We start from the raw sequence: 18,426 nt of genomic DNA on the forward strand, positions 1-18,426 counted from the left end.
GGAGTCTGTGGGGGGCATAGCCAGGGCAGCTGTACCCTCACAGTTAAGGGAACAGGTTCAGAACTTGAATGCAGCCCTGCAACTTACCAGCTGTGGGCTTGCAGAAATACCTCCAGCCTTCTAAGTTAGGCATCAGTTCAGTTCAGTCGTTCAGTCGTGTCCAACTCTTTGCAACCCCATGGACTGTGGCACACCAGGCTTCCCTATCCATCACCAACTCCCAGAGCTTACTCAAACTCACATCCATTGAGTTGATGATGCCATACAACCATCTCATCCTCTGTCGTCCCCTTCTCCTCCTGCCTTCAGTCATTCCCAGCATCAGGGTCTTTTCCAATGAGTCAGTTCCTCTCATCAGATGGCCAAAGTGTTGGAGTTTTAGCTTCAGCATCAGTCCTTCCAATGAATATACAAGACTGATTTCCTTTAGGATGGACTGGTTGGATCTCCTTGCTGTCCAAGGGACTCTCAAGAGTCTTCTTCAACACCACAGTTCAAAAGCATCAATTCTTCAGTGCTCAACTTTCTTTATAGTCCAACTTTCACATCCATACATTCAGCATACTCATCTATAAAAGAGAAGAGCTATTCCCACTGGGTGAGATGTTGGGAGGATTGAACGAGACAGCAAATATAAAGTGCTTAATGCCATGCCCATCCCTTGGAAGCAGATAGTAAATATTTCTGCAATGAGCCATGACCTCCCTGTAAAGTAACCAAAGTGCCACAGTTTCTCCCATGCAGATGCTCAGGCCAGTCTTGAAGCAAACCCAAAACCTCACTCTCCCCTAAAGAAAGCCCTCTCCTCAACCAATGAGCAATCACTATTTTACCAAGGATTTGCTTCTGCAGTGAGGAGGGGCAGGTGGGACACACACCATGCACAAAGTTTTCCTCCCAAAGGCCGCCTGAGACCCATCGGTTCTCCCAGCCCCTCCCTCTCCACCTCTCCTCACCGAACGCATGGCCCCCAGCCTTGATGGCGCACTTACTCCTTCCCTGGGGTTTCATCCTCAGCCCAACATCTCAACTCAATGAGGTTCCTCCACCTGTCCCCTAAGGTCCCTCAAGGATCTGAAATTGCTCTCCTTAGAAGGTTAACTGGGGGTTATAGATTTAAGCCAGTGGGTTTTTCCTGGTACATATAGGAAAGAACACTGAGGTTCAGAGAGATTATGCAAATCGTCTTGTATTAGGGAAGAACAAATCTGATCCCATACTGGGTCTATTTCTTTCAGTTTAACATCTACTTCTTCTTCATTGACTATGTTAAACCTTTGACTGTGTGGATTGTAACAAACTGTGAAAAATTCTTAAAGAGCTCAGAATACCAGACCGCTTTCCCTGCCCCCTGAGAAATCTGTATGCAGGTCAAGAAGCAACAGTTAGAACCGGACATGGAACAACAGACTGGTTTCAAATAGGAAAAGGAGTACATCAAGGCTGTATATTGTCACCCTGCTTATTTAACTTATATGCAGAGTATAACATGAGAAATGCCGAGCTGGATGAAGCACAAGCTGGAATCAAGATTGCTGGGAGAAATATCAATAACCTCAGATATGCAGATGACACCACCCTTATGGCAGAAAGTGAAGAGGAACTAAAAAGCCTCTTGATGAAAGTGAAAGAGGAAAGTGAAACAGCTAGCTTGAAACTCAACATTCAAAAAACGAAGATCATGGCATCTGGTCCCATCACTTCATGGCAAACAGAAGGGGACAATGGAAACAGTGAGAGACTATTTTCTTGGGCTCCAAAATCACTGAAGATGGTGACTGACAGCCAAGATGCTTACTCCTTGGAAGAAAAGCTATGACCAACCTAGACAGCATATTAAAAAGCAGAAACATCACTTTGTTGACAGAGGTCCATATAGTCAAAGCTATGGTTTTTCCAGTAGTCATGTATGGATGAGAGAGTTGGACTTTAAAGAAAGCTGAGTGCTGAAGAATTGATACTTTTGAACTTTGGTATTGGAGAAGACTCTTGAGAGTCCCTTGGACAGCAAGGAGATCAAACCAGTCAGTCCTAAAGGAAATCAACCCTGAATATTCATTGGAAGGACTGATGCTAAAGCTGAAGCTCCAACACTCTGGCCACCTGATGCAAAGAACTGATTCACTGAAAAAGACCCTGATGCTGGGAAAGATTGAAGGCAGGAGGAGAAGGGGATGACAGAGGATGAGATGGTTGGATGGCATCACCGACTTGATGGACGTGAATTTGAGCAAGCTCCAGGAGTTGGTGATGGACAGGGAAGTTTGCATGCTGCAGTCCATGGGGCCACAAAGAGTTGGACACGACTGAGTGACTGAACTGACCCTTTGTATTCTATTGCTTTTGCTACAAGAATGCTGCCTATAGCCTGAAATATACAGAATAGTCCATTCTCAAAGCTCTGACCTTTAAAGGTATAACAATTTTCCACTCATATAGAAATAAAAAGTTTCAGAACAGAGAATAACATTTGTCTTATTGAAGGTTTACAGGAACTTCAAAACCTGACCTACACAGACAGCTGCAGGAACAAAGAATTCTGGCAACAAGAAGTCTGCAGCAACTAACCACACCCTTTTGAACATAAGCCTGGATTCTAATTCCAGGAAGATGGTACTTTGGGACACTTGTCCACCATCTTTTCAGTCTGCAGGCTTTCCAAATAAAGTCGCTATTCCTTGTGCCAGCAACTGGTCTCTTGATTTATTAGCCTGCTGTGTAGTAAGCAGCATGACCTTGGACTTGGTAACAGTCTGAAGATACAGAATAGACAGGTAGCAGGACAGCCTTTCAAATGGTCCCTTGATTCAAACCCCTAATCTTGGGACTTCCCTGGTGGGTGGGTGGTGGAGAGTCTGCCTGCCAATGCAGGAGACGTGGATCTGATCCCTGATCCAGGAAGAGCCCATATGCTGCAGAGCAACTGAGCTCGTGCACCACGACTATTGAGCCTGCCCTCTAGAGCCTGTGCTCTGCAAAGAGAAGCCACCACAATGAGAAGCCCGAGCAACGCAACTAGAGCGTGGCCCTCAATCACCACAACTAGAGAAATGGTCTTACAGCACAGCCGAAGATAAAAATAAATAAAAATTTTAAACAACAACAATCTTGTCAGCAGGGCCTCCTGTAGGGACTGAAATGATTCCCCTAGGCTTGGGCTGCAATACAGGAAGCTCTCAGTTCCTCAGGAACATCTGGGAAGAAAGAAAGGAACACACTCACGTGTACACTCACACTCAGATACCCATCCACAGGCACACACCAATAGCACGCACATGCACTCTCACCCCATTTATTCACATACACACATGCATGCACACATACACACACGTCATCCCACTCATCTCTAAACCACAACTGAACTCTGGAGATTCCCCTGACCCCTCGGGGACAGGCGCCCAGCACAATCCTGGTCAAAGTAGGAGTTCAGACACTGTTTAAAGAAAGGAATTAAGGGTCAAAAAAGTTTTGTAAAGTCAGTTATGTGCTGTGATATCTGCCCTGTCCACAGCAGTACTGGCCACCCAGACTCAGTCTTCAAGCATGAAGTAACATCCCCCCTCACCAAGACCTGGGGTTGCACTCCCAGGCACTAGCCCCATCAAGGAAGTGACTAACCCCCTTAACAAGGGCAGAATCATCCAAGACTTCGCCTGGAAACCCGGCCCCTCTGATGGCCGTGCTGCCCAGCAAGAAGAGGGTCACCGCCACCCAGGCCAGCGATCTTGTCCAAACCCAGGTGCCTTACCTACGAAAGAGCTAATACCACCTGCTTTAATCCTGTGAGACAGGAGTGGGAAACTCTCAGGACAGCACCTAGTGGGTCGTGAGTGCTCAGTAATTGTTAGTTTCACAAAATTAAAAATGTATTGCCCAGGAATGAACACTAACGTAAACCATGGATTCCGGGTGATTGTGCTGTGTAGCTTCACTGATTATGACAGATGTACCCCTCTAGTGGGAATATCCATAGCGGAGAAGACAGCCATGCCTGCCTGGGGGCAGGAGGGAATTCTCTGCACCTTTCTCTCAATTTTGCTATAAACCTGAAACTGTGATAAAGAATAAAGTGTTTTTTTTCTACTTATTTCCTAGAATTCCTCTCAGGAAGAGTGTTATTAGGGGTTAAGAGGACAGCATCTAAGCTATTTGGGACAAAAGACAAGGCCAATGCCCCCAGTCCCCTGGGGCATGGTCAGGTGGCCATGAAAACAGTGAAAGTGTTAGTCACTCAGTGTCTGACTCTTTATGACCCCGTGGACTGTAGCCCGCCAGGCTCCTCTGTCCCTGGAATTCTCCCAGCAAGAATACTGGAGTGGGTTGCCATTCCCTTCTCCAGGAGAATCTTCCCAACCCAGGGACTGAACCTGGGTCTCCCACACTGCGGGCAGATTCCTTGCTGTTTGAACCTCCAGGGAAGCCCTCAGGTGGCCATACTTGGTCACTAACTGGTGGGAGTGTCAGCTTGGGCTGAGCTTGGGTGTGAGACAAAAGGAGAGACCTTCACCTTCCGGGTGATAGAACCCTCAGCCCTGCCCAGGAGGAGACCCAGTTTGGACTTGGGGAAGGAAAAGATCCGTGACCAACTTTTCACATGACCGTCCCTGAGCTGTTTTCTAAACTGGGAGCAGGAAGCAATTGGTCAGCTCATCAGAGAAGACTGAGGAGGGACTAGAAGACCAGGAGAGAAGTCTAATGTTGGTAAGGAGAAAGCTGGGGGGAACAGCCAACTGTATGAGTATGGATTTGCCACTTGCTGGGCCAAGGAACCCTCTCTTCAGTCTGGAATCACCTAGAGCAGTACTTTCCAGGAGCAATATAATGCATGCCACCCATGTAACTTTAAATTTCCTAATAGCCACATTTTAGAAACAGGTGAAATTAATGATCTATTTAACACAATATATCCAAAATATTATTATTTCAATAAGTACTTATATAAAAGTTACTGAGATATTTTACTTTTTTTTTCAGCTAAGTTTTAAAAACTCCATGCATGTTTTACATTTAATAGCACATTAAGTATAAAATGGAGCTGCATTCAGACTGGTCCTGTTTCCAGGGTTCACGAGCCACAAGTGGGCCCCACATGGCCCTTCAAGAGTTGGATTTACTGTGGGAAGGTGAGTGGGTGCAGAGGAGAACAAAGGCCACCCAGAGAGGCCTGGTTCCTCCAGATGACCCGGCCTCAAGGCAGATCTGCACAGGAGCTGAGTGCCTGGGGTAGGGTACGGAGGTGTGGAGTCATGTGACTTAGTTCAGGGGACACCCAGCTGTGCCCTGTCAACTCTCTCTGTGTTTCTTCCCCAGGATCTTAAGTACAAGCCACCCACTCTCTCCCAGTTGGTAGGAGAGATCTTCTCACATCCATAGGAAGGACTTGAAGTCCAAGGAAGACTTGCTGCTGGGTGAACACAGAGGTTTTCCTGAAGATGGCCCTTATGTGAATTACATTAATTTTTTTTGTATACATGTGGTCCCATGGGATCTTAGTTCTCCAACCAGGGATCAAACACACGCCCCCTGCATTGGTGCATTGGAAGTGCAGAGTCTTAACCACTGAACTGGCAGGGAAATCCCTACATTAGCTTTTTAAAAAATAAAAGGGCAGACTGCCAGACACACCCATGCAGTTCTCCCAGAGAGAGGCCAGGTCTGAACTGATTTCCACACCACACATCTGATGGTCTTTACTCCATCTGAAATGTCCACATACACACTGCCCCGCCCATGCCAGGGGACTCCTACTGCCACACTCAGGACACACCACCTTGTGTGCACCTGTGCCTGGCACTTCCTCCCTTCTGCCTGGGTCCCTGGCTCTTTGGGGACATCTTCCGAACCCTGGCAGGCTGTGAACTCTCTGACAATGGGCACCAGGCCTGGCCCTTCTTGGCTTCCTCCATGAGACCAGGCTACACTTAATCCTCCCCACAAGCAAGTCTGCAGTTGGCCTGCCCAGGGAAGGGGAGCCAGGGACTCTGGCCTGTAACTCCCTCCCTAAGCAAAGCTGCCTCCCCTCATCCCATCCCATCCTCTGCAGGATCCCAGGGGAGGGGGAAGGAGCAGAAGGCAGGATGGGGAAGGCAGATGCTCTGCCAGCAAAGAAGAACTGAGCAGGAGTCCCTGGCAAGGGACGTAGTTCGGGGGACTATGAGAGGAAACGTGACAAGAAGAAAGCCTGGTGGGACTTCCCTGGTGGTCCAGTGGTTAAGAACCCGCCTTCCAGTGTAGGGGACATGGGTTCAATCGCTGGTCGGGAAACTGAGACCCCACATGCCTAGTGGCAACTAAGCCCATACACCACAACTACTGACCCGTGTGCCTAGAGCCCGTGCTCCGGCAACAAGAGAAGCCACTACAGTGAGAAGTCCCCGTGCCGCAACGAACAGCAGCCCCCACTCACCGCGACTAGAGAAAGCCTGCAAGCAAAAAGCAATGAAGACCCCGCGCAGCCAAAAATAATAAACAAATAAAACACTTTTTAAAAATAAATTTTAAAAAAAGATCCAGCGCAGCCAAAAAGAAGAAGAAAACAGCCTGGCAGTGGGGCAGGGGGCGGGGGGAGGCAGCGAGGGCCGGGGGCGGGGCGGGGCAGCGCGGCGGGTTGGTTGGAGGGTAGTAAAGCATACTAGGCTCCAGGAATTTTTGCCACCAGTCTCAAGATCGAGATCGTTTCCAATACCCCATAAAGGGTCCCTTGTGTCACTTCCCAGTACCCAACCCTGGGTGCAGGGAGGCTGAAGAGATGATCGAGGAAACGCACATCTCACAACAATCCCGTGCAATCTAGGTGGTCAGAGCCACAGCAAGCCCAGGTCTGCCTCCTTTTCCAAGTGACAAGAACAGCAGACTTCATTCACTGAGGAAGGGTGAGGGGGCATGATTCCCAACATGTACATACATAACCGGTAGCTCCCAAATAAGGAAAGCAAGAAAGAGAGCATTTATTTGACTTTCAAGCAAGTTAAAACCTGTGCCAGTTATCCCACCAGCTGCTCAGAAATCCGACCTGGGGTGTGACAGGGCCTCCAGTGATCCCTGGGGTTCCCTCTAGGTCAGAGTTTTCTTTAGCACCAGAGCTACGGGGAGGTCCATTGGACCAGATCAACCATCTACCCTGGTTACCATGGAGACACCTATTTCCCCAGAAGATGTGCTCCTTTCCTGGTGGGAGAGTCTGCTGCTTGCATGCCAAGTTCAGAGCCCTGGGGAACTTTAATCGAGGCTGAGGGTCCCCAGGTGTCCCACACAGCCATGCCCTTGCCACATTCCGAGCTCACCCCAGAGAGATGCCCATGTTTGCCTCATTCTGAGGAGCTCGCTCGCTCTTTCTCCCTTCTTTGGTGAGAATCTGGCATAATCTACTTAGTGATTTAATAATGTAACATTTTTACCCTATCATATATTCTCTTTGCTGCTGCTGCTGCTAAGTCACTTCAGTCGTGTCCGACTCTGTGTGACCCCATAGACAGCAGCCCATCAGGCTCTCCCGTCCCTGGGATTCTCCAGGCAAGAACCCTGGAGTGGGTTGCCATTTCCTTCTCCAATGCATGAAAAGTGAAAAGTAAAAGTGAAGTCATTCAGCCGTGTCCGACTCTTAGCGACCCCATGGACTGCAGCCTACCAGGCTCCTCCATCCATGGGATTTTCCAGGCAAGAGTACTGGAGTGGGGTGCCATTAATCCCCTCAAAAACTTAAGAGAAAACGTGTGAGTATCCCTCTGTACAGATGGAAAAAAATGGAGGCTGGGAGACTGAGTCACGCAGGCAGGAAGAGGTAGAGGTGATACTCAGATTCAGGTAGCCCATGCTCCATGTCCTGCCAGGACTCAAAACTACGAGCACGGTAATAAATCAGCCAGTATTGTCAGCAGGCACAGATGTCACTTTCAGACAAATTCATCCTGGCTCCATCAGTACTCCACAAGCTCTCCGGGCTGGAAGCAATCTCCACACTGGACAGTGGATTCTTATAGACCTCTCCTTAGAAATGTTCCCAGCAGGGAGCACAGAGCTATGGACTGTAGACCTGGCAAAGGTCTTAGAAATTCCTGAGTCCTCCTTCGGGGGGATACAATGGAGTCCCAGCGAGGTGAGCAGGGCCTAGAAAGTCGGTAGTAACCAAGAACTTGGTGTCCTACCTGCTCCAGGCTTGGCCTCTGAACTGCAGCCTGCCCAGAGTGAAGCCTGTGTGTGTTTGTGGCAATAACTATTTACAGTCAACTGGACATCAGGTCCCTGCAACAAGAGCTGGGGAATGTGCTTATCTAGGGCCACCCTCCCTGCCCTGCACCAGGAGGCCAGATCCAGCAGCTTGCCATGGAGCCCAGCCTCTGAGAAGAACTTTTCCCAATGCTTCACCCCAGGACTCTCTAAAAGGGCAGCAGAGGCTACAGCCTGGAGCCAGGGGTCGGTCATCCCTACCACTGAGTACCTGTGAGACAGGCCAGGACCTGGGACCCTTTGCTGAAGTGCTTGCTCCTGCACAAATATATCAAGCAACAAAACACAAAGAAACTCTAAGGAACTAAAAATAACTGTGTAAAAAAATAATAAAATAACTGAATGCAAGTACAACTGGGGCAAATTATGGACAACAAGATACAAAAAGACCAAAAACCTAACTGCCACTTCTGAAGAGCTGGGAGCAAAAGCAGGGTAGTGCTCAAGGCCCGGCACACATCACCACCAATGAAGTGGGCAAACCACCTAAGCCTCCCATCTGGCCCAACCCATGGATATGCCACTACCCTCTGTCCACACAAAGAACCAACTCACCCCTCCTCGGGGAGCAAAGAAGAGAACTTGTTGCTTGTTTTTGCTCTCCCATGCTGCAGCAGGGGCCCCAATAAAGCCTTGCCTAGATTTTTCATCTGGCCTCTTATCAGTTTCTACTGAGGGCCAAGAACCGTGATCAGTGACACCTACAATGCCTGTTTGTTCGACGATCACTGAGCACCCACTGTGTGAAGGCACCTACTGTGCATACACAGAAAAGGAGACAGGCATGTACCCAGCTCCTTTGAACTCACAGTCTAGCAGGGACATAAATAAGGGAACAGGAAGAGTCGGATCATGGGCACGCCACCTGTGCCATCACACAGAGCCCCGTACTCAGGAGAGCCCTGTGCTTGGCTTTGCTGTCACTGTCTTGAAATTCTGAACCGTTTTGGAACAAAAAGCCTCACGCTGTCATTTTGTACCGGGCTCAGCAATTTATGTAGCCAGTTCAAGGAAGAGGCAAGCAAAATGCACTAGCTAATGCCAGATAGAGGAAGTGGGGGCACAGAGTAAACTCCCTGCTGAGTCCTAGAGAATGAGTGGGAGACACCAAACAGAGAAGTAGAGGGAAGAAAAGGGAAGGGACCACATGTACAGACCCTGAGATAAGAAAGTTCAGGTGCCTCATAGAACACTGTAGAATGTGGGGCGTGATGATACACCATGAGGCGAAAGGGGAACTAAGACCAACAAAAGTCAAGATAATCTTGATGAAAAACAAAACAGGGGTGCGTCTATTGGACACGAAGACTTTTTGTAAAACTCCAATAATTGAGAGATTGTGGCTTGGGGATAAATAGACCAGTGAAACAGACGAGAGTCCAAAAATGAATCCACGCATAAATGGAAATACAATGATGATAGAGAAGGCAGGACAAATCAGGTATTAGTCAACGAACGTTGCTGGGACAATTGGCTATCCACAAAGGGAAAAATACTAGAGCCCTGTCTCACACCACACACACACAAAATTCCAAGTGGTTTAAAGACCTAAATGTGAAAAGGCAAAGCTTTAAAACTTTTGGGGAAAAAAGAAACAGAATCTATCTTTATAAACTGGAGGCAGAGAAACAATTTCTTCTTTATAACATAGAAAGGACAGAAAAGATCAGCTGGACCACATTGCTACTTTAAAATTTCATATTACAAAATATACATGCTCACTGAGAAGGCCAGTTCTGACTCTTTCACTTTCTCTCCCGAAACCCCTTTCAAGCAGAGCCATGTCTCTGAGTACAGGTTCCCACGTGGAGGAAGGTTGTGCTCTTAGCTTCTCAGACTGGGATGGGTGTGAGACTGCGACACCCTTGACTTCTTGCCATGGTAACCCAACTCCTGACTTCAAGAAAGCCAAATTATTATTTAAAAGATTACTTCGTAAATACGGAATCAAAAACCTATCAAGTAAACCCAGCTTTTCCTCCCCAAGGGCTTTCCATGTTCTGGACTCTCATCTTGCCCCACAGTGGACTCTTTCCCACCCTCTAAGCTTCAAGGAGATCCAACCAGTCCACTCTAAAGGAGATCAGCCCTGGGATTTCTTTGGAAGGAATGATGCTAAAGCTGAAACTCTAGTACTTTGGCCACCTCATGCGAAGAGTTGACTCATTAGAAAAGACTCTGATGCTGAGAGGGATTGGGGGCAGGAGGAGAAGGGGACAACAGAGGATGAGATGGCTGATGGCATCACTGACTCGACGGACATGAGTCTGAGTGAACTCCGGGAGGTGGTGATGGACAGGGAGGCCTGGCGTGCTGCGATTCACGGGGTCACAAAGAGTCAGACACGACTGAGCGACTGATCTGAACTGAACTGAAACATAAACTGGGATGTCACCTCCTCAGAGGCCTTCTGAAGCCCTTGTCACTCTCTCATGTCACCTAATTCTTTCTTGGCACCTGTCACAATCTGTCATCTTATTTGTTTATTGTCTCTCTCCCCCCTACTAGACTCCACGGAGCTGAGCATCAAGAGACATAAACCAGCAGCCCTTGGGACTAGCACACATTTTATTTGGCTTGCAGAGTTTTCCCCAAAATTAAATTTATTGGCAATCTTTAGAAATCAAGAGATTTTATATAAACATCTGAATTTCCAAGTTGTCATGAAGAAGATCTAGCACAACAGGGTAGAGGTGTCTGGCGGTGCAGCCTCTGGTTTTCACCTCCTGGCCCCTACCACACCCCATTACATCACACTTGGCTGTCTGCACTCCTTTATCTTACCTGTCTGACCTCTGGCCGCCTTTAGAGTCTAAAACCTCGCTATGTCCCCCTGCAATTATGAACATTTCAATTAATAAGCTAAAAGTGCAAGAAAGGTTGACCTTTTTTTCTTTTTTGGTCCCCGGGGGGTGGGGAGTTGGAGACGGTGGGATGCAGGCTCTTATATCTCTGACAGGATCCAACCTGGGCCCCTGCATTGAGAACAGTGAAGTCTTAACCACTAGACCTCAAGGGAAGTCCCAGGTTGACTGTTTTGAAGGCAATAATTCAACTAAGCTCTGGGAAAGGTCAACCCCACACAATTTGTATGACACCAAGGACCCCCTTCTAAGTGCGTGAATTCTTCTTGGCCCCCAGAACCAACGTTACTCTCCCTTGAACTCCTGCTGATGATCTGGACATTCTTTCCTTGGACGATCTAAATGATAAGCTTAAAGTAGATTAATCCATTTTTAGATTAGATTCATCTAAATGATACATTAATCTAAGTAATAAGGTTTTGGTTACACTACTGTACATTAACATGCCGCCCTAAATCCGTCAAAGAGTAAATCTGTAAAGTAGGGAATTGGGTGGGTTCATACATAGTGGGAATTTGTCGTGTTTGGGACGGTCAGTATCTAAATCCTCTCTAAGGAGTGCCAAATCTACCCCCACGAAAAGACCGCCCGGCAACAGGGTCAAGAAGACAGAACCCTCCAGATCATAGTACGCAGGCGTGACCGAAACATCCGCCAGTTGTCTGCGCCGCTGTCACCCTCCTCCAGCACTGCGCAGGCGCTTAGACAGACCAACCTTTCCCTCCCCCTTCCATCTCTCCCCTAGTCGAGAGGACGCCCTCCCGCAGAACACAGTTCCTGCGCAAGCGCCGTCTCGCGTCCCTGCCCGAAGGCCAATTGGAAGCGGCGGCGGCTGGGCGCAGGGGGCACAACGCCGTGGGTGGGGCGTGGACGTGAGGGCAGCGCGCTGGCGTCACAGGGGCGGCTATATAAGTGAATACAGGCGCCGCCCCTCCGCCCCAGTCACTGAGCCGCCGCCGAGGACTCAGCAGCCTCCCCCTTGAGCCCCCTCGCTTCCCGACGCTCCGTCCCCCCTGCCCGCCTTCTCCCGCCGCCGCCTTCCGCAGGCCGTTTCCACCGAGGAAAAGGAATCGTATCGTATGTCCGCTATCCAGAACCTCCACTCTTTCGGTAAGTCCCAGAAAGTCCCGAGGGGAGGAAGGCCCCGGTGGGGCGCTCCGGTCTCAAACAGGGCCAAGAAAGCTGCTAAACGTTGTAGGTCTTCGTAAACTTGGGCGGAGGGGAACTGTCTTGGCCCGCGGGCTGTAGGGCCACGGCCTGGGCCTTAGAGTTGGCCCCTGAGCGCGACCGGAAGGAGCGGGCGGGAGGTCAGCCCTTGGGCGGGCTTCGCGTCTCGGGTGGCGCATTTACTAATGGCTCCCGGGCCTCTTCGGGCCACACCCGCCCCTCCTGCCACCCCTGCGTCACGTCCGGTACGTCACCGCCGTTGTCACGGTGTCGGGAGGGAGAGGCGGTGCCAGCCTAAGTGACACCCGCGCGCGCCAATGGGGCGGGAAGTGTGGCCCCGCCTTAGAGCTCGGGTTCCGGCCGGTTGCATCAGCTGGGTGGGGCGCCGCCGGCCTGCCCTGGCTCCCCCGACACGTGATCGGCTTCCCAGGGCGGGCCTGGGGCAGGAAGCCCAGGCTTTCTCCCAGGCTGGGAAAGCTGGCCGTCCCGGACTGACCTGTTCGAGGAGAGCCAACAAAGAACATGTCTGATCCGACCAAGCCTTGACGATTTCAGTATCAGTTTCTGCACGCAGAAGAGATCAAGTGGAAGGGTGGCAGTGGCATCTGAGCTCAACATCACTAAACAAGCTTCACCTTTCTTCCCAGACCCCTTTGCTGATGCAAGTAAGGGTGATGATCTGCTTCCTGCTGGCACTGAGGATTATATCCATATAAGAATTCAACAGAGAAACGGCAGGAAGACCCTTACTACTGTCCAAGGGATCGCTGATGATTACGATAAAAAGAAACTAGTGAAGGCGTTTAAGAAGGTAGGTTTTTAATGAGATTTTAGGAAAGTCATATTTACCCTGCCTCCATGGAGCTGCTGAGTTGTATTATTTACTGAAAAGGGGTATTAACGGCATTCAAACTGTTGCTTGGCCTGACTTGTTTTACTTGTATTGTTCTTGCAGAAATTTGCCTGCAATGGTACTGTAATTGAGCATCCAGAATATGGAGAAGTAATTCAGCTACAGGGTGACCAGCGCAAGAACATATGCCAGTTCCTGGTAGAGGTGAGTTCTGTTGCTTTTTGTTGGTATATTTGTGCCTCTTCCCTGGTTAACTAATCTCAGATCTGCCTGGTCTATTCAGTTTTTTCTAGGGACATAGAAGTTTGTTTTATAAGGCTAAGCCAAACAGTTTTTGAAGTTCATAGTGTATTTCTGGAAAGGAGGGATTTGTCCACCTTAAAGTTTACTAGCTTGGATCTAGTTTAAGGACGTTGTGCACATAGACACTAAAACAGGATGTCTGGTTGGCTATTCTTAAGTGGCAAAATCTTATTACACCACTGATGCTAAACTGAGTGTACCCTGAGTTCAGTGCACCTTGGCTCTGGGACTTTTCTTGGCCAAGTGTAGAAGTAGGGAGAGAGGATTGTTGTCATCAGAAATGGAGGCTTTTACTCTGCTCCCTCTTAAAACTGCCCTTTTTTCCTTTGCAGATTGGACTGGCTAAGGACGACCAGCTGAAGGTTCATGGGTTTTAAGTGCTTTTGGCTCACTGAAGCTTAAGTGAGGATTTCCTTGCAATGAGTAGAATTTCCCTTCTGTCCCTTGTCACAAGTTTAAAAACCTCACAGCTTGTATAATGTAACCATTTGGGGTCTGCTTTTAACTTGGACTAGTGTAACTCCTTCATGCAATAAACTGAAAAGAGCCATGCTGTCTAGTCTTGAAGTCCCTCATTTAAACAGAGGTCAAGCAGTAGGCGCCTGGCAGTGTCCAGCCTGAAACAAAGCAATAACAGTGATGTTTCAGCCAAGTCCAGAGCCCCAAGATCACAGATGGCTATGTCTGGCCAGAAGCTCCTCGGCAGTCCCTCTGCAAAGTTCCCTGCCCTGAGAAAGTGTCACCACCTGAACAGTCCCCGATGAAGCGGAGAGCGGAGGATGGGTATGGCAGCTGTGCTGCTAGAGGGTGCCTTCGGTGGTCAGGGAAGGATCCCGTGATGTCTCCAATGTGACTGGGTGGGCAGAACTTAGAGCAGCCACCCTCCAGGAAGGTGATAGGACATCTGGCTTGCCACCAAGGTCTTCATGACCAGACATGTCCTAGCTAATTGATGTCCAAACTAGAATGTGAGGCCAACCTTCTATCAGTTAAACTTTTGACAAGGGAACAAATTTCAAACCAATGTTACCAGTCACGTAGCTGTAGAGCTTGCAGCTTACTGGCAACAGCTGCCCAATGCCGTGTGAAGTAAACTGGTTTTTTGGTTTTTTCCCCTCTTCAGTTTTAATGTTATGTAATGTATTTAAACCCTTATTTAAATAAAACTTGTTTTCAGAAACATTTGATTTGTAGATTCTGTTTAATATATAATCAATCTTATGCATGTGGAGGAACCACAGAAATGGCAAGAGAGGGTACATCTGGACCCACAGCTCCTTAACTGGGGCCTGACCCTCTTAGCCAAGAAAAAGTAGTGAGCTTGTCCCTCCAAGCACACTCCCCACCCCGCCTTGTTAGCCGTTGTGTAAACATTTGGTCAGCGCTCTGTTGTCTCAGTCAGCGTCCTGAAAAGACCTGCTGAGAATGGTCGTGAAAAGTCAACTCTTGGCTACTTAGTCACCAGACCATCTTGTTAGCCTCCTGGATGTATGATGAATTGGAGTAGAGGCCACCTTGGAACCATGACAGTGAATGTGTCTGTGGAACCAACGTGACTTGGGTAGATCTCAGGAGATAACAGAATAATTGCATCTATTTGATGCTTAAGAGAAATGAGATGTGGAAATTTGCAAGGCTAGTAGGTGCTAACATGTTTTCTAGGACCCAGGGCTCCACTGCTCTTCCCACCAGATGACCTAAATGTTTTACAGAGGTTGCCTATTCAGTATATGTAAAGAATCATGGGACTCAAGATTCATCCTAGTTGGGCAGACAACCTGTGCTTGAATGCCGACCCCAGATAGGAGTGTGAGACTGGCATACAGCCACACAGCTTGTGACACTAGGCACAGGTCCAGGCCACCAGTGGCTTGGCTGAAGAGCTGCAGCATCTCAGGATTTGGAAATCTTTCCCACCACCCCCATCCAGACCCTATAAAGCTAGGGAAGGCTCCATAAAGGTGTCATCTGAAGCAGGGCATTCCAGGCAAGGAGGAGTCAAGACCCAGATGTGACGACCCAAAGTGTGTGAGGAAGCCACAGTAGGACCATTTAACTGGAACAAAGCCCATGCATAGACCCTGATGCAGTACTTCTTACTATGTGTCAGACTGGTGCTAAGTGACTCATTTAACAGTGGGGACTCAGTCCCATGGTGGGAAAGAGGGAATTGGAGAAGAGGGCTGGTTGGAAGGGCTGCGTGACCTGAGCCACAAGCCAAGGCTTTTTGATACTAATATGCAAAAGAATCAAGAGTAAAGAATGTCTCCCAGGGATCTTGCTGATGTTCCAGTAGTTAATAGTCCCTCCCACTGCAGGGAGCACAAGTTGATCCCCTTTCAGGGAACTGAGGTCCTGCATGCTGTGTGGCCCAGCCCCAAAAGTGAGTGATTAACAAGATGGTTAATGAAATTTATGGCCAAAAAGTCTCCCAGCTCTGCTCCTTGGTTCCTCTCTCCCACCCCCAGTTAATTCTCTGCCTCCTCTTTCCCCTCTCCCATCTCCTGCCCAGTCCCAGGCATCAGCCCCCAGTGCCAACCCTCTGAAACAGGGACAAAGACTACAGACTGGTCAGCTAAAATGAAAGCCTGTTGTATTTTTAATCTATAAATAGGTCAAAGAAACCCAGTATATTCCAGAACAAACATTGTACCAGAAGGTTCTCGAATTGCCCTTCCTTGTTTACTAACCTGGGTAGTTCCTCCTTGTGGTGGCATCAGGGTCAAAAACTTTACTATTAATCTGAAAAAGAGTGTATGTATAACCGAACCACTATACTGTACACCTGAAACTTACACATTGTAAATCAACTACAATAAAAGTTTTTTTAAAGGAATTAAAGTTTTAAGTCTATATAGGAAAAGAATCTGAAAAAGGTTGAATATATGTATATGTGTAACTGAATCACTATGTCTATACCTGGAACGAGCACATTGTCAATCAACTATATTCCAATAAGGTTTTTTTATTTTTTATTTTTATTTTTTTTCAGTAAGGTTTTTTTAAAAAGAAAACAACACTTTACTATTGACTGTTCACCATTACTTTGAAATTAAGAGCTCCCTGACTAATTTTAGCTTTTAAGGAGATAAGACATTATTTCAAAATTAGCTCATAAACTGAGACTTCGGCAGTTTCTTCTCTTATCTCCAATTTAGATTGATAAAATGCGTTGTTCTTGGGAGAACCTATTGAAAAATCAGATTCTAAGCCTCTCCCAGGATAGTTTGGCTGTATTGGGTATTAGCTAAACATTGCCCAGGTCCCAGCTACTTTTCAAGGGCCTAAAAAAAGGTCTAAGAACTGAAGGGAAAATGTATTATCTCCTAAACTTGACTCCAAAACTGCAAAATCGTAATGATTAACTGTTTAACACTAAAAGGTAACGGCGTCGGTACCTACAGTGTAATTCCTCTGTGGCTTCCCAGGTGGCGCTAGTGGTAAAGAATCTGCCTGTCAGTGCACATAGATTTAAGAGATCAGGGCTCAATCCCTGGGTCAGGAAGATCTCCCTGAAGGAGGGCACAGCAACCCACTCCAGGATCTTTGCCTGCAGAACCCCATGGGCAGAGGAGACTGGCAGGCTACAGTCCATAGGGCCACAGAGTAGGACACGACTGAAATGATTTAACATGCATGCATGGAAGCATAATAAAGGTTCTCATGAAAGAATGATTTTTAAAGGAGTCCACGTGGCACCAGTGGTAAAGAACTTGCTTTGCGGGTAGGATCTGCAGGAGACATGGGTTCGATCCCTGAATTAGGAAGATCCCCTGGAGAAGGAAATGGCAACCCACTTCAGTGTTCTTGCCTGAAAAATTCCGGGGACAGAGGAGCCTGGCAGGCTATGGTCCATGGGATTGCAAAGAGTTGAACAGATTGGGCAGGTAGGCACCAGGCAGATTGTAAAATTTATAAACATCTTTTTTTAAATGTTACAGAAATACCTCCACCTCAAAAGTTAGAAAAATATTATTTTAATATCAACAACAAAAAAAAAGTTACAGAAAATGTATGTCTCTTTGGCCTATGGGTACCTTTTTATTCATTTGGTATGAGGTGTGATGGAGCCTCTGAGGATGTTACAGAAGCCTACAAACTCCAGGAAATGGCCCTGCCTTTAGGTCCAGAGATTCTGATCCAGAAGCTCTGATAGGGGGCCCAAGGACTGGCCTTTTAACCAGCATCAGCCAATTCCTATTGGGAGAGCCACAAACTCCACTTGAGGAAGCACTGCTGTGGCTAATGGGAAGCTATTGAGGAACCTGAGAATGCAGGTTAGAAGAAGCACAGCTAGAACCACAAATGGCACAATGGACTGGTTCAGATTGGGAAAGGAGTGCGTCAAGGCTGTATATTGTCACCCTGCTTATTTAACTTATATGCAGAGTACATCATGCGAAATGCCAGGCTGGATGAAGCACAAGCTAGAATCAAGATTGCCAAGAGAAATATCAATAACCTCAGATATGCAGATAACACCACCCTAATGGCAGAAAGCAAAGAAGAACTAAAGAGTCTCTTGATGAAGGTGAAAGAGGAGAGTGAAAAAGTTGGTTTAAAACTCAACATTCAAAAAACTAAGATGATGGCATCTGGTTCCATCACTTCATGGCAAACAGATGAGGAAAGAAGTGGAGACAGCGACAGACTTTATTTTCTTGGGCTCCAAAATGCAGATGGGGACTGCAGCCATGAAATTAAAAGATGCTTGCCCTTGGAAGAAAAGCTATGACAAACCTAAGCAGCATATTAAAAAGCAGAAACATCACTTTGCTGACAGAGGTCCATATAGTCAAAGCTATGGTTTTTCCAGTAGTCATGTACGGATGTGAGAGTTGGACCATAAAGAAGGCTGAGTGCCAACGAATAGATGCTTTCGAACTGTGATGCTGGAGAAGACTCTTGAGAGTCCCTTGGACAGCAAGGAGATCTTACCAGTCAATCCTAAAAGAAATCAACCCTGAATATTCATTGGAAGGACTGATGCTGAAGCTGAAGCTCCAGTACTTT

The 18,426-nt window shown here is 47.7% G+C and overlaps 1 protein-coding gene across 1 annotated transcript; it reads left to right on the forward strand.

Annotated features, from left to right (window-relative positions):
• The first annotated feature begins 12,036 nt into the window (after window positions 1-12,036).
• On the forward strand, window positions 12,037-14,594 carry EIF1 (eukaryotic translation initiation factor 1). Its single transcript, NM_001014884.1, is given in 4 exon segments — window positions 12,037-12,200; window positions 12,905-13,068; window positions 13,213-13,314; window positions 13,746-14,594. Coding segments are annotated over 4 exon segments (342 nt in total). The 5' UTR covers window positions 12,037-12,169; the 3' UTR covers window positions 13,791-14,594.
• Window positions 14,595-18,426: the final 3,832 nt, after the last annotated feature.

Source organism: Bos taurus, chromosome 19 (genome assembly GCF_002263795.3).
Source record: "Bos taurus isolate L1 Dominette 01449 registration number 42190680 breed Hereford chromosome 19, ARS-UCD2.0, whole genome shotgun sequence".
In the NCBI taxonomy this organism is placed as follows: domain Eukaryota; kingdom Metazoa; phylum Chordata; class Mammalia; order Artiodactyla; family Bovidae; genus Bos; species Bos taurus.